This window comes from Oncorhynchus tshawytscha, linkage group LG05 (genome assembly GCF_018296145.1).
Source record: "Oncorhynchus tshawytscha isolate Ot180627B linkage group LG05, Otsh_v2.0, whole genome shotgun sequence".
NCBI classification, from domain to species: domain Eukaryota; kingdom Metazoa; phylum Chordata; class Actinopteri; order Salmoniformes; family Salmonidae; genus Oncorhynchus; species Oncorhynchus tshawytscha.
This window is the reverse complement of record NC_056433.1, coordinates 46,232,272-46,249,139: the sequence shown is the minus strand read 5'-3', so window position 1 is coordinate 46,249,139 and position 16,868 is coordinate 46,232,272. Positions and strand designations below refer to the sequence as shown.

At 41.8% G+C, this 16,868-nt stretch overlaps 1 protein-coding gene across 1 annotated transcript in view; it reads left to right on the top strand.

Moving 5' to 3' along the window:
• The window catches only part of LOC112251539 (growth hormone-releasing hormone receptor), a 42,152-nt gene extending 27,651 nt beyond the window's left edge, over nucleotides 1-14,501 (top strand). The window contains exons 12-15 of the mRNA XM_042322702.1: nucleotides 463-554; nucleotides 6,828-6,957; nucleotides 9,382-9,423; nucleotides 14,236-14,501. Of these exons, the coding sequence (XP_042178636.1) occupies nucleotides 463-554; nucleotides 6,828-6,957; nucleotides 9,382-9,423; nucleotides 14,236-14,337 (366 nt within the window). The 3' untranslated portion in view covers nucleotides 14,338-14,501. The remainder of the gene's footprint in view (nucleotides 1-462; nucleotides 555-6,827; nucleotides 6,958-9,381; nucleotides 9,424-14,235) is intronic.
• The last annotated feature ends 2,367 nt before the right edge of the window (nucleotides 14,502-16,868 follow it).

Below are 16,868 nucleotides of genomic sequence, written 5' to 3'. Positions count from 1 at the left end.
CTTTTTCTTTTTTTAAAGGGAACGGTTTTAAGCTTTGATGCCCTATTCTAATATGTCTCCATTGATCTCCGTTGATTCTGGGAGGGATACCATTAGGGCTCTTAACTGTTTGGTTGTGTTTAATTCATTCAGGTGTTTTAGTGTTGTATAAAGATTAAATCTGTTGTTGGGCTTGAACAACCAATAGTCAACACAGCAGGTGGTCCCATCCTATTGAGGCCTGTGTCCTATGCTTCACTGTTGCCATAATGTCAATGCAACCCAGAAATGGATGAATATTGTTTGTTTAGATTTACTTTATTGAATCCTCCTGGGAATATTTGTATTCGGTCTCCCCTATTTTCCAGATTTGTACTGGTGTTGTGTTACTGTAAAGTACTCTATGACAACTGTTGATTTATGAAATGATAGATTAAAAACACAGAGCTTTTTTAGTTGTGTTAAATTGTTTTTCATCGACAGGTCAATTTCATCCTCTTCATGAACATCATCAGAATCCTGATACAGAAACTGAACCCTCGCCTAATCCAGTTCAACAACTCAGATCAGTACAGGTGAGGAGTCTTTTCATTGGATGATACAAATGAGGAGCAATGTAATTGGACAAAAAGTTTGTTATCCTAGGTCAGTGGAGAGATTGTTTTATCGGGCCCTTCTAATATGAAGTTGTCGGACAAGAAAAGACAGGGGAGGTGATTTATCTATAGATGATATCTGCTGTAGACAATGTATCATAATGTCTGTCTGCTACATAGAAATGGGAGATCTGAGTCAAGCCAACTTTCTTAGTCTCCATTTTTAGGACACAGACAAAGTCATCATAACCATTATGGGTGATTGAGTATTCTGAGTGGGTTTGCAAAGCCGGAATCTTCAGTTATTTTGGTAATTAAGAAAACATTTGTCTCTCTATCGTAACGTTGGTAATTTATCCTTGAATAACTTAGAAAAAATGAATTCATATATAGTATATTTTCTTTATATATTTGTGTCCATATTGTCCATGAGTTTTTAGTTGATAAACCATATGGTTCAAGTGAAAATAGCCAAATTAATGAAAAAAAAGCATCTAATCAACAATGGCATTATTTTCAATACCTCTGCAACTCATCCAACTATTGACTCTTTCACAACTGCCAACAGTTTGATGCCAAAAAACTGACAACAAATACATATTGACATCGTAAAATAAGTAAAAGTGTGTAAATTAAAAATATAAAGGATATTTCATACTGAAACCCTCATACTAAACACCAATTGTATTCACTAAGTTGATGGTTTATATTTCGGATAATATTTTAAGGCTTTGTCATTCCATTTTTATATGAAAATCATCTTCATCTTTATTTTACATGTGATTAAGGTCCAACACAGGGCCAGAGACAATTACAGACACCTGTGATAAACTGAAGTACCCAAAAGCGCCACTAGATATCTTGCGATAGACGACATAACAACCTTGAAAGGTACAAACATACTGGTAGTTTACCGGTATAATTGGAAACTTTGCTTCCCTAATTCTGAGTACCTTATGCAATGCAGTAGTAGGTAATACAGTTTGTTGCTCAAGCACATTCTGGGGTCACTGAAGTCCAGTCCATTAAGACCATTACTGAAGAGAACGGTATTTTCAGTTGTGTGGCTGCTGCAAGACGCTGGTTAAGTGTACTGCATTTCAGCAGTACATTAGAGAGTCTGAATCGTAATGCGAAAGCACTTTTCTTTTACACTGTTAGGCCTTCTCTAGGGCTGCTTTTAGGGAGTTCAAACACAGATGTCTATTGAAGAGAGCTCTGTTGCACATGAATGAGCGACAGTTGAAGTCGGAAGTTTACGTACTTAGGTTGGAGTCATTAAAACTCGTTTTTCAACCACTCCGCAAATTTCTTGTTAACGAACTATCGTTTTGGCATGTTGGTTAGGACATCTACTTTGTGCATTAATTTTTCCGACAATTGTTGACAGACAGATTATTTCACTTATAATTCACTGTATCACAATTCCAGTGGGTCAGAAGTTTACATACACTAAGTTGACTGTGCCTTTAAACAGCTTGGAAAATTCCAGAAAATGATGTCATGGCTTTAGAAGTTTCTGATAGGCTAATTGACATCATATGAGTCAATTGGAGGTGTACCTGTGGATGTATACAATAGTACGCATGTATAAACACCATGAGACCACACAGCCGTCATACCAAAATCAAATCAAATCAAATTTTATTTGTCACATACACATGGTTAGCAGATGTTAGTGCGAGTGTAGCGAAATGCTTGTGCTTCTAGTTCCGGCAATGCAGTAATAACCAACAAGTAATCTAGCTAACAATTCCAAAACTACTACCTTATAGACACAAGTGTAGGGGATAAAGAATATGTACATAAATGTACATAAATGTACATAAAGATATATGAATGAGTGATGGTACAGAGCGGCATAGGAAAGATACAGTAGATGGTATTGAGTGCAGTATATACATATGAGATGAGTATGTAAACAAAGTGGCATAGTTAAAGTGGCTAGTGATACATGTATTACAGAAGGATGCAGTAGATGATATAGAGTACAGTATATACGTATACATATGAGATGAATAATGTAGGGTATGTAAACATTATATTAGGTAGCATTGTTTAAAGTGGCTAGTGATATATTTTACATCATTTCCCATCAATTCCCATTATTAAATTGGCTGGAGTTGAGTCAGTGTGTTGGCAGCAACCACTCAATGTTAGTGGCAGCTGTTTAACAGTCTGATGGCCTTGAGATAGAAGCTGTTTTTCAGTCTCTCGGTCCCAGCTTTGATGCACCTGTACTGACCTCGCCTTCTGGATGATAGCGGGGTGAACAGACAGTGGCTCGGGTGGTTGTTGATGATCTTTATGGCCTTCCTGTGACATCGGGTGGTGTAGGTGTCCTGGAGGGCAGGTAGTTTGCCCCCGGTGATGCGTTGTGCAGACCTCACTACCCTCTGGAGAGCCTTACGGTTGTGGGCGGAGCAGTTGCCGTACCAGGCGGTGATACAGCCCGACAGGATGCTCTCGATTGTGCATCTGTAGAAGTTTGTGAGTGCTTTTGGTGAAAAGCCGAATTTCTTCAGCCTCCTGAGGTTGAAGAGGCGCTGCTGCGCCTTCTTCACGATGCTGTCTGTGTGGGTGGACCAATTCAGTTTGTCTGTGATGTGTACGCCGAGGAACTTAAAACTTACTACCCTCTCCACTACTGTTCCATCGATGTGGATGGGGGGGTGTTCCCTCTGCTGTTTCCTGAAGTCCACAATCATCTCCTTAGTTTTGTTGACGTTGAGTGTGAGGTTATTTTCCTGACACCACACTCCGAGGGCCCTCACCTCCTCCCTGTAGGCCGTCTCGTCGTTGTTGGTAATCAAGCCTACCACTGTTGTGTCGTCCGCAAACTTGATGATTGAGTTGGAGGCGTGCGTGGCCACGCAGTCGTGGGTGAACAGGGAGTACAGGAGAGGGCTCAGAACGCACCCTTGTGGGGCCCCAGTGTTGAGGATCAGCGGGGTGGAGATGTTGTTGCCTACCCTCACCACCTGGGGGTGGCCCGTCAGGAAGTCCAGTACCCAGTTGCACAGGGCGGGGTCGAGACCCAGGGTCTCAAGCTTGATGGCGAGCTTGGAGGGCACTATGGTGTTAAATGCCGAGCTGTAGTCGATGAACAGCATTCTCACATAGGTATTCCTCTTGTCCAGATGGGTTAGGTCAGTGTGCAGTGTGGTTGAGATTGCAGGAAGGAGACGCGTTCTGTCTCCTAGAGATTAAAGGACATTGGTGCGAAAAGTGCAAATCAATCCCAGAACAACAGCAAAGGACCTTGTGAAGATGCTGGAGGAAACAGGTACAAGAGTATCTAAACTCAGCAAAAAAAGAAACTTCCCTTTTTCAGGACCCTGTCTTTCAAAGATAATTCGTAAAAATCCAAATAACTTCACAGATCTTCATTGTAAAGGGTTTAAACACTGTTTCCCATGCTTGTTCAATGAACCATAAACAATTAATGAACATGCACCTGTGGAACGGTCGTTAAGATCAAATCAAATGTATTTATATAGCCCTTCTTACATCAACTGATGTTACAAGGTGCTGTACAGAAACCCAGCATAAAACCCCAAACAGCAAGCAATGCAGGTGTAGAAGCACGGTGGCTAGGAAAAACTCCCTAGGAAGGCCAAAACCTAGGAAGAAACCTAGAGTGGAACCAGGCTATGAGGGGTGGCAAGGCCTCTTCTGGCTGTGCCTGGTGGAGATTATAACAAAACATGGCCAAGATGTTCAAATGTTCATAAATTACCAGCATGGTCAAATAATAATAATCACAGTAGTTGTTGAGGGTGCAACAAGTCAGCACCTCAGGAGTAAATGTCAGTTGGCTTTTCATAGCCGATCATTAAGATTATCTCTACCGCTCCTGCTGTCTCTAGAGAGTTGAAAACAGCAGGTCTGGGACAGGTAGCACGTCTGGTGAACAGGTCAGGGTTCCATAGCCGCAGGCAGAACAGTTTAAGACACTAAAGCTTACAGATTGTAGGCAATTAAGGTCACAGTTATGACAACTTAGGACACTAAAAAGGCCTTTCTACTGACTCTGAAAAACACAGAAAGAAAGATGCGCATGGTCCCTGATCATCTGCGTGAACGTGCCTTAGCATGCTGCAAGGAAGCATGAGGACTGCAGATGTGGCCAGGGCAATACATTGCAATGTCCTTACTGTGACACGCATAAGGCAGCGCTACAGGAAGGCAGGACGGACAGCTGATCGTCCTCGCAGTGGCAGACCACATGTAACAACACCTGCACAGGATCGGTACATCCGAACATCGCACCTGCGGGACAGGAACAGGATGGCAACAACAACTGCCCAAGTTACACCAGGAACGCACAACCCTCCAGCATGACCATTGTGCCTTGGTGGAAGAGGAAACATCTCACAGCAAGAACTGGCAAATCTGGTGCAGTCCATGTGGAGGAGATGCACTGCAGTAATTAATGCAGCTGGTGGCCACACCAGATACTGACTGTTACTTTTGATTTTGACCCCCCCTTTGTTCAGGGACACATTATTCCTTTTCTGTTAGTCACATGTCTGTGGAGCTTGTTCAGTTTATGTCTCAGTTGTTGAAACTTGTTATGTTCATACAAATATTTACACATGTTAAGTTTGCTGAAAATACACACAGTTGACAGTGAGAGGACGTTTCTTTTTTTTGCTGAGTTTAAAACGAGTCCTATATCGACATAACCTGAAAGGCCGCTCAGCAAGGAAGAAGCCACTGCTCCAAATCCGCTTTAAAAAGCCAGACTACGGTTTTCAACTGATCGTACTTTTTGGAGAAATGTCTTCAGGTCTGATGAAACACAAATAGAACTGTTTGGCCATAATCACCATCGTTATGTTTGGAGGAAAAAGTGGGAGGCTTGCAAGCCGAAGAACACGATCCCAACCGTGAAGCATGGGGGTGGCAATATCATGTTGTGGGGGTGCTTTGCTGCAGGAGGGACTGGTGCACTTCACAAAATAGATGGCATCATGAGGTAGGAAAATGATGTGGTTATATTGGAAGTTAAAGCTAAAGCTTGGTCACAAAAGGGTCTTCTGAATGGACAATGACCCCAAGCGTACTTCCAAAGTTGTGGCAAAATGGCTTAAGGACAACAATGTCAATGTATTGGAGTGGCCATCACAAGCCCTGACCTCAAACCTATAGAAAATGTGTGGGCAGAACTGAAAAAGTGTGTGCGAGCAAGGAAGCCTACATACCTGACTCGGTTACACCAGCTTTACAATTTAAAGGCAATGCTACCAAATACTAATTGAGTGTATGTAAACTTCTGACCCACTGGGAATGTGATGAAAGAAATAAAAGCTGAAAGAAATAATTCCCTCTACTATTATTCTGACATTTCACATTCTTAAAATAAAGTGGTGATCCTAACTGACCTAAGACAGGGAATTTCTACTAGGAATAAATGTCAGGAATTGTGAAAAACTGAGTTTAAATGTATTTGGCTAAGGTGTATGTAAATATACCACTTCAACAGTACATTAATAGATTTTTCATTGGTAAAACAGTATTAAACTTAGAACTGGAGTTAAAGTTCATTCTTAGTTCATTTCAGTTCCGAAAGTTCATTTCAGTTCATTTTAATTTCCTACAGTTCATTTTGGTTCCTATAGATTATTTGTCTGCTGATGGTCTACGTTCTGTAACCGTAGGGCTGCATTCCACTTCTGTAAAATTCACTCCCTACCACTCGCATTGCGCCACCTTGATAACTCTTCCCCCCACAGATCTGAGAGAACTGGTTTAACAGGTGAAAACAATGGCGAGAATATCTACCTATCACTTATACATATCCAGTACCTTTGTATCCGGGAAGGACAAGTCGTCAAGGTTTGAGGGAAGGGAGCAAGTTTTCATGTGTGCAAGGTCTGATTCACCCACCGCTGAGTCAATGCGGTCTGTCTGTCAACGGATCACCTACACCACTTCACCCCTCGAAAGGCTTTGCAGATGAAATCCTCATTAGAGGGCAGTGCAGAATAATTGACTTGAGCACTCATGCATATGTAGATCCTGTTATATTCTTAAATAAGGTCAGTCAAGTAGACTGGGGGAAAAATGATTACATGTTCGTGTACCGGTATGCTCCCATACGTAAATGTAAAATTGGCTTTGAAATGCATTCTTGCACACAATCACATGCGTACTCATAAACATGTTAACATGAACAACCCAAGAGCTTGCTACTCAAGCTTATTCTCTCTCTCTTTTCCTCCCTCTCTCTTTCCTCCTCTCTGCCAGACGGCTGACTAAGTCCACTCTCCTCCTCATCCCTCTCTTTGGGAGCCACTACATGGTGTTTAACTTCCTGCCTGATTACTTCCATGTTAGCGTGCGCCTCTGCATCGAGCTCTGCATGGGGTCCTTTCAGGTATTCTAATCCTTTTTCCGCACACTCACTCGCTTGGCCTGCACACACAAACAGATTCACGCTCTCTCAGATACTGTACTTACTGGCGAGAGGATAGCATGTCTTGGGGATATGATATTTGTGCCTTTTTGTAACTTTCTCACTCATCATTATTCAGGATTATTTGTAATCATGGTAGCGTCCACATTCATGTAGTCTTTTGAAACGTATTCTATTCATATTTACAAAAAAAGTGACTCCAAAATGACACTATTTTATTTACCATTTATTTCTATTAGGTGCAAAATAATCTGAAACACAACCCAAACGAACCGCAAATTCATCCAAAAAATTTGTAGAGTCACAAGTTTGATGTGGTCATTGCGTGCTATAAATATGGAACCAAACACTTACATTTTTACAACTTTAATACACATATACCGTAAGTGAATTTGTCCCAATACTTTTGTCCCCCTAAAATGTATAAGAAGTGCTATAATTACTAAACGGCTCGCCTGATATTAATGAAAATACCCTCAAATTAAAACTGACACTCTGCACTTCAACCTCATAGTCAATGTATAATTTCAAATCCAAAGTGCCGGAGTACAGAGTCAAAATAAAACATGTTCACTGTCCCAATACTTTTGGAGCTCACTGTATGTGGTATTTATACACTATGTCATGAATATGTATATACATCTAATTTATGTAAACGACTCCTGGCATGGATAGCACTTTTACAGCCAGTAAAACAAAGTAATTGAAAAATAGAACGGTTAACATGAAACATTTTAGAGAAAGCAAAATGAATGTGGTTTGCAGCACCTTCGGTATTCATCCTCCTTGACTTTTCCCACATTTTGTTACGTTACATCCTTATTCTGAAATGGATTAAATAAAACACTTTCCTCATCAATCTACACACAATACCTCATAATGACGAAACAAAATCAGGTTTTTAGACATTTTTTCAAATGTATTAAAAACAGAAATACCTTATTTACATAAGTATTCAGACCCTTTGCTATGAGACTCAAAAATGAGCTCAGGTGCGTCCTGTTTCCATTGATCATCCTTGAGATGTTTCTACAACTTGATTGGAGTCCACCTGTGGTAAATTAAATTGATTGGACATGATTTGGAAAGGCACAAGCCTGTCTATATACTGTAAGGTCCCACAGTTGACAGTTCATGTCAGAGAAAAAACCAAGCCATGAGGTCGAAGGAATTGTCCTTAGAGCTCTGAGACAGGATTGTGTCGACGCACAGATCTGGGGATGGGTACCAAAACATTTCTGCAGCTTTGAACACAGTGGCCTCAATCATTCTTAAATAGAATCGGGGGAGAAGGGACTTGGTCAGGGCAATCGGGGGAGAAGGGACTTGGTCAGGGAGGTGACCAAGAACCCGATGGTTACTCTGACAGAGCTCTAGAGTTCCTCTGTGGAGATGGGAGAACCTTCCAGAAGGACAACCATCTCTGCAGCACTCTACCAATCAGGCCTTTATGGAAGAGTGGCCAGGCGGAAGCCACATCACAGCCCGCTTGGAGTTTGCCAAAAGGCACCTAAATGACTCTGACCATGAGAAACAAGATTCTCTGGTCTGATGAAACCAAGATTGAACTCTTTGGCCTGAATGCCAAGTGTCACGTCTGGAGGAAACCTGGCATCATCCCTATGGGGATGCATGGTTGTGGCAGCATTATGCTGTGGGGGTGTTTTTCAGCAGCAGGGACTGGGAGATTAGTCCGGATTGAGGCAAAGATGAACGGAGCTAATTACAGAGAGATCCTTGATGAAAACCTGCTCCAGAGCATTCAAAACCTCCGACTGGGGGCGAAGGACACCTTACAACAGGCCGACGACCCTAAGCACTCAGCCAAGACGATGCAGGAGTTTCTGAATGTCTTTGAGTGGCACAGCCAGAGCCCAGACTTGAACCCGATCGAACATCTCTGGAGAGACCTGAAAATAGATGTGCCGCAACACTCCCCATCCAACATGACAGAGCTTGAGAGGATCAGCAGGGAATAATGGAAGAAACTCCCCAAATACAGGTGTGCCAAGCATCATACCCAAGAAGACTCAAGGCTTGTAATCACTGCCAAAGGTGCTTCAACAAAATACTAAGTAAAAGGTCTGAATACTTATGTAAATGTGATATTTCTGTTTTTCTTCAAACCAGTTTTTGCTTTGTCATTATGGGTGTAGATTGATGAGGAGAAAAAAACGATTGTATCAATTTTAGAATAAGGCTGTAACCTAACAAAGTGGAAAAAGTCGAGGGATCTGAATACTTTCCGAATGCACTGTATCATATACCGTTTTATGGCTTTATTTACAATTAAACTGCCCACCGTTCTTCTCTAACTGTTGAGAACATCTGTGTGCTTAATTGTTTTGAATATTGATAGTTGATTAAATATCCTCTCTCTTGTAGGGGTTGATTGTCGCAATTCTCTACTGCTTCCTCAACCAAGAGGTGAGTTGTCTAACATTCTACTTTAAAGGCCCAATGCAGCCGTATTTATATCAATGTCAAACAATTCCTGGGTAACAATGAAGTACCTTACTGTAATGGATTGTCCATTGTTTTTTAGAATTTAGCTTGGATTTTCATGGGAGTGGTCTTATTGGGAAGGGGAAAACTGAAACTAGCTGTTATTGGCAGAGAAGATTGGAACTCTTCGTTATTGGTCTATTAACCTATTGATCTCACGATGATGTCACCATGGAAAGCAGAAAGTCCCACACTTGCAAAACCTGCTGATTTAGAAGGTCCTGTGTAGATTGTATTTTCAACCAGCAACTATCAGGAAAATAACACTGATCAAATGTTTTCATACTTTTACAGAGTTAGTTTTATAAAACATAGAAAAAAACATTTTGAGTGTACTGGGCCTTTAAATACACACCAACCATACTGCTCTGTAGATGTTGCTTTGATATAAAGCATTAGAATAATACAATATAATCGATTTCGCAGGTGTGTATCCAAAGCAATTTACGATACAGTGAGTGCTTACATTTCAGTTTATGTGATCCCAGCAGGAGTGAAACCCACGACCCTTGCATTGCTGTGCGCGTTGTCACACAGTGCTACATGTTCACATCTGTTTCTCACCATACAAACACACTCAAATGTCTCTTCACCACCATAAATGTGTCTTTCTTCAGCGGGTTGTTTCAGCAGGAGCCAAAGCTTCAAATGAAATGGGGAGGGAGGGGGGTTTTGTCTGGGCACTGTGCCCAGGTTAATGAGGCCAAAATGTTGATGTAAGAAAGCCTCCAAAAAAGTAAATAAATACATACAGACGAAATATTAATTCAGAATCAATCATTTCTTTCCATATACACATTTTATATCCATATTAATATAATCCATGTTTTTATAATCCAAGTTTTTCTGTAGAAAGTGTAGTTAATCACCCACAGACTGGTTTATAATAATGGACTATTCCACCCTGACAGAGTTCACGTGCATTGTTTCACTCGATTTGATTGCAAATGTGACTTTCATTGACATTAAGCTGCAGCAATGAGTCGCTGTCAGAGTGGGCAGAGAAAAGGAAAAGAAAGAAGGAAGATTTAATTTGAACAGAAAAAGTGACCTTAAGTTAACACATTTCTTTAGTAAAAAGACAGTGCTGCTGATAATACCGCCATCGCCGTGGAGGCAGAGGACTGGAAGGGAAACCTGCTGAAGTGCCTATAGAAAATCTACACATCCTTGAACACTTCACATTTGGCTGCCTTGATGAAGGAAAAAGGAAACCGCACACTGCTCTTGGTTGTATCACTGATATTTAATAAGCTTACGTATCGGCCTCACAGCCTTCATCAAAGCTCTCAATTGCTCAGTGCCTTTTGAACATTTGGCTGCCTTTAATGTGATTTGTTTCCTACAGATCTACAGAACCTACTCCACATTTTCAAAGTGGAAAATAAGTTCTAGAACATTTTCCTATACTGTGTTGTATGTTGCCTTAAAAGTTGGTAGAGTCTTATTCCAAATGATCCACAGCTGTACTGGCTGTTAAAGGTGCTTCCACCAAGTATTAACTGACCCCCCGTCAGTTTAATACTTGGTGGAAGCACCTTTAACAGCCAGTACAGCTGTGGATCATTTGGAATAAGATTCTACCAACTTTTAAGGCAACATACAACACAGTATAGCGAGATCCACCGCATTTAACAATGGCAAGGTGACTAGGAATATGGTTGAATACAAACAGTGTAGTTATTCCCTCCGTAAGGCAATCAAACAGGCAAAACGTCAGTACAGAGACAAAGTGGCGTCGCGATTCAACGGCTCAGACACGAGACGTATGTGGCAGGGTCTACAGACAATCACAAAGGGAAAACCAGCCACGTCGCGAACACCAACGTATTGCTCCCGGACAAGCTAAACACCTTCTTTGCCCGCTTTGAAAATTACACAGTGCCACCGATGCGGCCCGCTCCCAAGGACTGTGGGCTCTCGTTCTCCGTGGCCACCGTGAGTAAGACATTTAAGCATGTTAACCCTCGCAGGGCTGTCAGCCCAGACGGCATCCCTAGCCGCGTCCTCAGAGCATGCGCAAACCAGCTGGCTGGGGTGTTTACGGACATATTCAATCTATCCCTATCCCAGTGTGCTGTCCTCACTTGCTTCAAGATGTCTACCATTGTTCCTGTACCCAAGAAAGCAAAGGTAACTGAACAAAATGACTATGACTAGTGCTTTGAGAGGCTAGTTAAGGATCATATAACCTCTACCTTACCTGGCACCCTAGACCCACTTCAATTTGCTTACCACCCCAATAGATCCACAGATGATGCACTCACCATTGGATTGCACACTGCCCTATCCCATCTGGACAAGAGGAATACCTACGTAAGAATGCTGTTCATTGACTATAGCTCAGCCTTCAACACCATAGTACCCTCCAAGCTCATCATTAAGCTTGAGTTCCAAACTGCCTCTGGAAGCAACGTTAGCACAATAACTGTTCGTCAGGAGCTTCATGAAATGGGTTTCCATGGCAGAGCAGCCGCACACAAGCCTAAGATCCCCATGTGCAATGCCAAGTGTCGGCTGTGGCGTAAAGCTCGCATCCATTGGACTCTGGAGCAGTGGAAACGCTTTCTCTGGAGTGATGAATCACGCTTCACCATCTGGCAGTCCAACGAATTAATCTGGGTTTGGCGGATGCCAAGATAACGCTACCTCCTATGCACCTTTGCATTGTGCCACTGTAAAGTTTGGTGGAGGAGGAATAGTGGTCTGGAGCTGTTTTTCATGGTTCGGGTTAGGCCCCTTTCAGTGAAGGAAAATCTTAACGCTACAGCATACATTGACATTCTAGACTATTCTGTGCTTCCATCTTTTGTTTCAACAGTTTGGGGAAGGCTCTTTCCTGTTTCACTATGACAATGCCCCCATGCACAAAACGAGGTCCATACACATATGGTTTGTCGAGAACGGTGTGGAAGAACTTGACTGTCCTGCACAGAAACCTGACCTCAACCCCATCGAACACCTTTGGGATAAATTGGAACACAAATTTTGGAAAAAGATATTTGACAAGCAGCATTACTTTTGGTAATATAGTGTATATATACAGTGCATTCTGAAAGTATTCAGACTCCTTGACTTTTTCCACCTTTTGTTACCTTACAGCCTTATTCTAAAATGGATTAAATATACAGTACCAGTCAAAGGTTTTGACACACCTACTCATTCCAGGGTTTTTATTTATTTGGACTATTTTCTACATTGTAGAATAATAGTGAAGACTTCTAAACTATAAAATAGCACATATGGAATCATGTAGTAACCAAAAAATAGTTGGGTCATTGGATTATTTGAATTATTTGGTGTTGCGAGTGCGCTGAGAGTCGTGAAGCAAGTATAGGTAGTATGTCTTTTAATAAATAAACAAAACACAAACAACGCACCAACATGAAAACAGAGTCAATAACACCTGAGGATAGAGCCACGGGGAGTGATGGATATAGGACAGATAATCAAGGAGGTGATGGGAGTCCAGGTGAGTGTCATGAGGCGCTGGTGCGCTTGACGATGGTGACAGGTGTGCGGGATAATCAGCAGCCTGATGACCTAGATGCCGGAGAGGGAGTTGATCTTTTAACACAGGCTTCTTTCTTTTCACTTTGTCATGCAAGGCCAGTAATATGGACTGAATGCAACGTTGTTGATCCCTTTGTTTTTTCAAGTATTGTGGTGGCAGCATCATGTTATGGATATGCTGCTCACCGGCAGGGACTGGGGAGTTTTCTGCGGGACAATTACACATAGTTTTATGCAAAAGACACTCCAGAATGGCTTTCCGATTAGGTGTTGAGTGTTCGTGAGTGGTCTAGTCTCAGTCCTGACTTAAATCTGCTTAAAATAAAATCAGAGACAAGGTTTAAATATCGCTGTCCATCAATGATCCCCAACCAAACTTGCTGAGCCTGAGCAATTTTGAGGAGAAAGAAACGGTGGATCTATTATGCCCTGAGAGTTGTGCAAAGTTTAATCTTAATTAAAATGATTCACAGTTGCAATGGCTGCCAATGGTGCGTCCACCTAGTAGTAACTTAGTGGTGTGGAGCCCATGATATATTAATTTGACATTTATCTTAATTGAAAATTTTTTCTATAACTTTCTTTTGTTTTGAAAATGTGGAGAAGGTTGTGTAGATCTGTAGGAAACAAATTCAATTAAATTTTAAGCTAGAAAAATGTGATTTTTTTTTAAGGCGGTGTAGAATTTCTTTAGGCACTGTATCTGATGTTGTCTGGCCAAAACGAGTATGGCATGTCATACTCTTTTTGACCAGACAGCATCTGATACATGGGCTACATATAGTAAGACAGAGGGGCGCTGTTTCGGTCACTCAGATTCTTTCTCCTGTGAGACAGTTTCAGCCACTTGGTGGGTGCACAGTTCACGGTTCGGTTACTGGAATTATTTTTTGATGAACTTGCGAAGGCAACCTACTTTTTGAAGTGATTTGTTTGACAATCAGATGAAAACATCATGACTGGTTGTGCTCATGACACATTTTAAAGGTAATGCAACCATGTCTTTAATATAAAACCAATTTTAAAAAGTTGTACATAGGAGAGGGGGTGAGGGGTCTATAGGGGGTTTATAGAAGGTTTTATAAAAGGAAACAGCACATCAGAAACACCTCCATCCAGCCATCCGTCAACAACACTGAAATTGGCTGCTTTTGGAGATCATACAATGTGTACTCTGGTTCTACAATCTAAGGTCTTTGGGCGTGTGTCTGTTTCTATCAGGTCCAGAAGGAGATCCATATGAGGTGGCTGAGGTGGCAGGATAACAGCTATGGCGTGGTACTGCCCGGTGCCAAGGGTAGTCAGATGGACACACCGTTCTAGTGCTCTTCATCCACCTCTCCTCTTCCTCTCCAACCTCCTGTGTTTTTAATGAGTGACTTTCGTCGAAATTAATGAGTGTCTTTCGTCGAGGGGTTGGAATAAAGCGGAAGACAAGATTCCATTGGATATCTGTTTACATTGGACAATAAAGTAATGTTCTTCTTCTCCTTCCTGTGACCTCCACTCATTGATAATGTACTTTTAGGAGCGACTGCTGTACATTGTGTCCTTGAAACCTACAATGTCCTCTCCTCTCTCATCACAATCTCATTTCTAAAGGGACCACCATTTAGCTCATCCATTGTGTCCAGCTCGAGTTTAACTGTTTGGCGCATTGTGAAATTCTGGCGCATTGTGAAATTCTCCTCCTCCTTCTTCTCCTCTTCTCCTCCTACTCAGCATCATCTACGGTTTTGTTACATTGAAGGACAATGGAAGTCTATCTCTGTGTAGCTCTGGTCCAGGGGCTTACCTTACGTTCTCTGTGGTACTACACCACGTTTTGATGTGTTTTTAGCAAGTCAATATGATTGACCTTCTACTGGAAAATAGATGGTTTTATGTATTAAACGTGCCCCCTGTTTTTCAGGTTTTATTAGAATATTATCTTATGATGTGTGTGTTGCATTCTCTGTGTTTTAGTGCATTTTTGTTTGTGTGTTTCTCTCTCTCTCTGTGTGTGTGTGTGTGTGTGTGTGTGTGTGTGTGTGTGTGTGTGTGTGTGCATGGCCATTGCTCCAATGCCATAGATTCTGTATGTAGTATTAGGTCCCCTTGAGGTCCTTTGATATGGCTTTTTGTGGCTATTGACCATAAGCAGGAGAAACACACTGCAGGATAGAAATTCATTAGCCTCTAGCAGTGAAATGGGGCCATTTCTACTATGAAAATAAATATGGCTACACGTGCAATGCAGATACCATGCCAACTGCATTGTGTGCTGATGTTACATTTTTTTTCTACTTAGGGTCAAATTATGTTTGAATAAAGCTGTGTGCTTTAACGTAGGCTGAATGTGATGCATAATGAAACATAATTTTAAACAGAAGAATGTGGTGTCTTGAAATAAAGCTACATTTATACTTGAACAGGCTACTGTATTTGCAAGTATCGATGGTGTCTGCTAAGAGTATCAATCTCACTGCCGTCAAGTGGGGATGCGTATTGCAAGACAATTTACGACAATTCTACAACCTATCTGAAGTGAGCTGGGTCTTTCCAGGAAATGAGTGCCTTTTAGCATCCCTTTATGTTAAGTAAAAAATGTGTACCAATATTGAATTTTAAAAGCCTGTTACATTGATTGAAGTGCCCTTTACTATAAACCACAGTTTTCTGAAGCTTGCATTAAATTCAGACTTTAGTTTAGTTTCACTTGCACTTATTCTAAATGCTAACGTTTTAGCATTTGTGGCACAAATCCCATCCAAGTCCTGGTACCGACATTAGCATTTTTTGCGCATCATATCCAAATCATCCAAAAGTATCTAAAATTGATAGTGAAGCTCCACAAAGTCACTTATAGAGAGATTTGAACATGATGTGCAAAGACGTGTATAATATCAGTACCATGACTTTAATTGGATTTGTGCACAAATGCTAAAAAGTTAGCATTTGGACACAGTGCCAGGGAAACTAAACCACAGCATGGATTTCTGTCAAACCTTGTCCATAGACTGTTTACAGGGTAAGGAAACTAATGTGAACTTTGTAATTTGGGTGAACTATGCCTTTAAGATGAAATCGTCAATCAGTCAACAGTGAACCCTGTTACTTTATTTGGCACTTAATAGTATTGCTTATTTTATTAACAACTGTGTGGCCAAACACGACTCCAACACCACCATTGAGTTTTCTGCTGACACAACAGTGGTAGGCCTGATCACCGACAACGATGAGACGGCCTATAGGGAGGAGGCAGTTTGGTGCCAGGACAACAACCTCTCCCTCAATGTAAGCAAGACAAAGAAGCTGATCGTGGACTACAGAAAAAGGCGGGCCAAACATGCCCCCATTTAACATCGACGGGGCTGTAGTGGAGCGGGTCAAGAGTTTCAAGTTTCTTGGTGTCCACATCACCAACGAACTATCATGGTCCAAACATACCAAGACAATGGTGACGAGGGTACGACAAAATCTTTTCCCCCTCAGGAGACTGAAAAGATTTGGCATAGGTCCCCAGAGCCTCAAAAGGTTCTACAGCTGCACCATCGAGAGCATCCTGACCGGTTGCATCACCACCTGGTATGGCATCTGCTCGGTATCTGACCGTAAGGCGCTACAGAGGGTAGTGCGAATGGCCCAGTACATCACTGGGGCCAAGCTTCCTGCCATCCAGGACCTATATAATAGGCGGTGTCAGAAGAACGCCCATAAAACTGTCAGAGACTCCAGTCACCCAAATTATAGACTGTTTTCTCTGCTACCGCATGGCGAGCGGTACCGGAGCGCCAAGTCTAGGACCAAAAGGCTCCTCAACAGCTTCTACCCCCAAGCCATTAGACTGCTGAACAATTCATAAAATTCGCCAC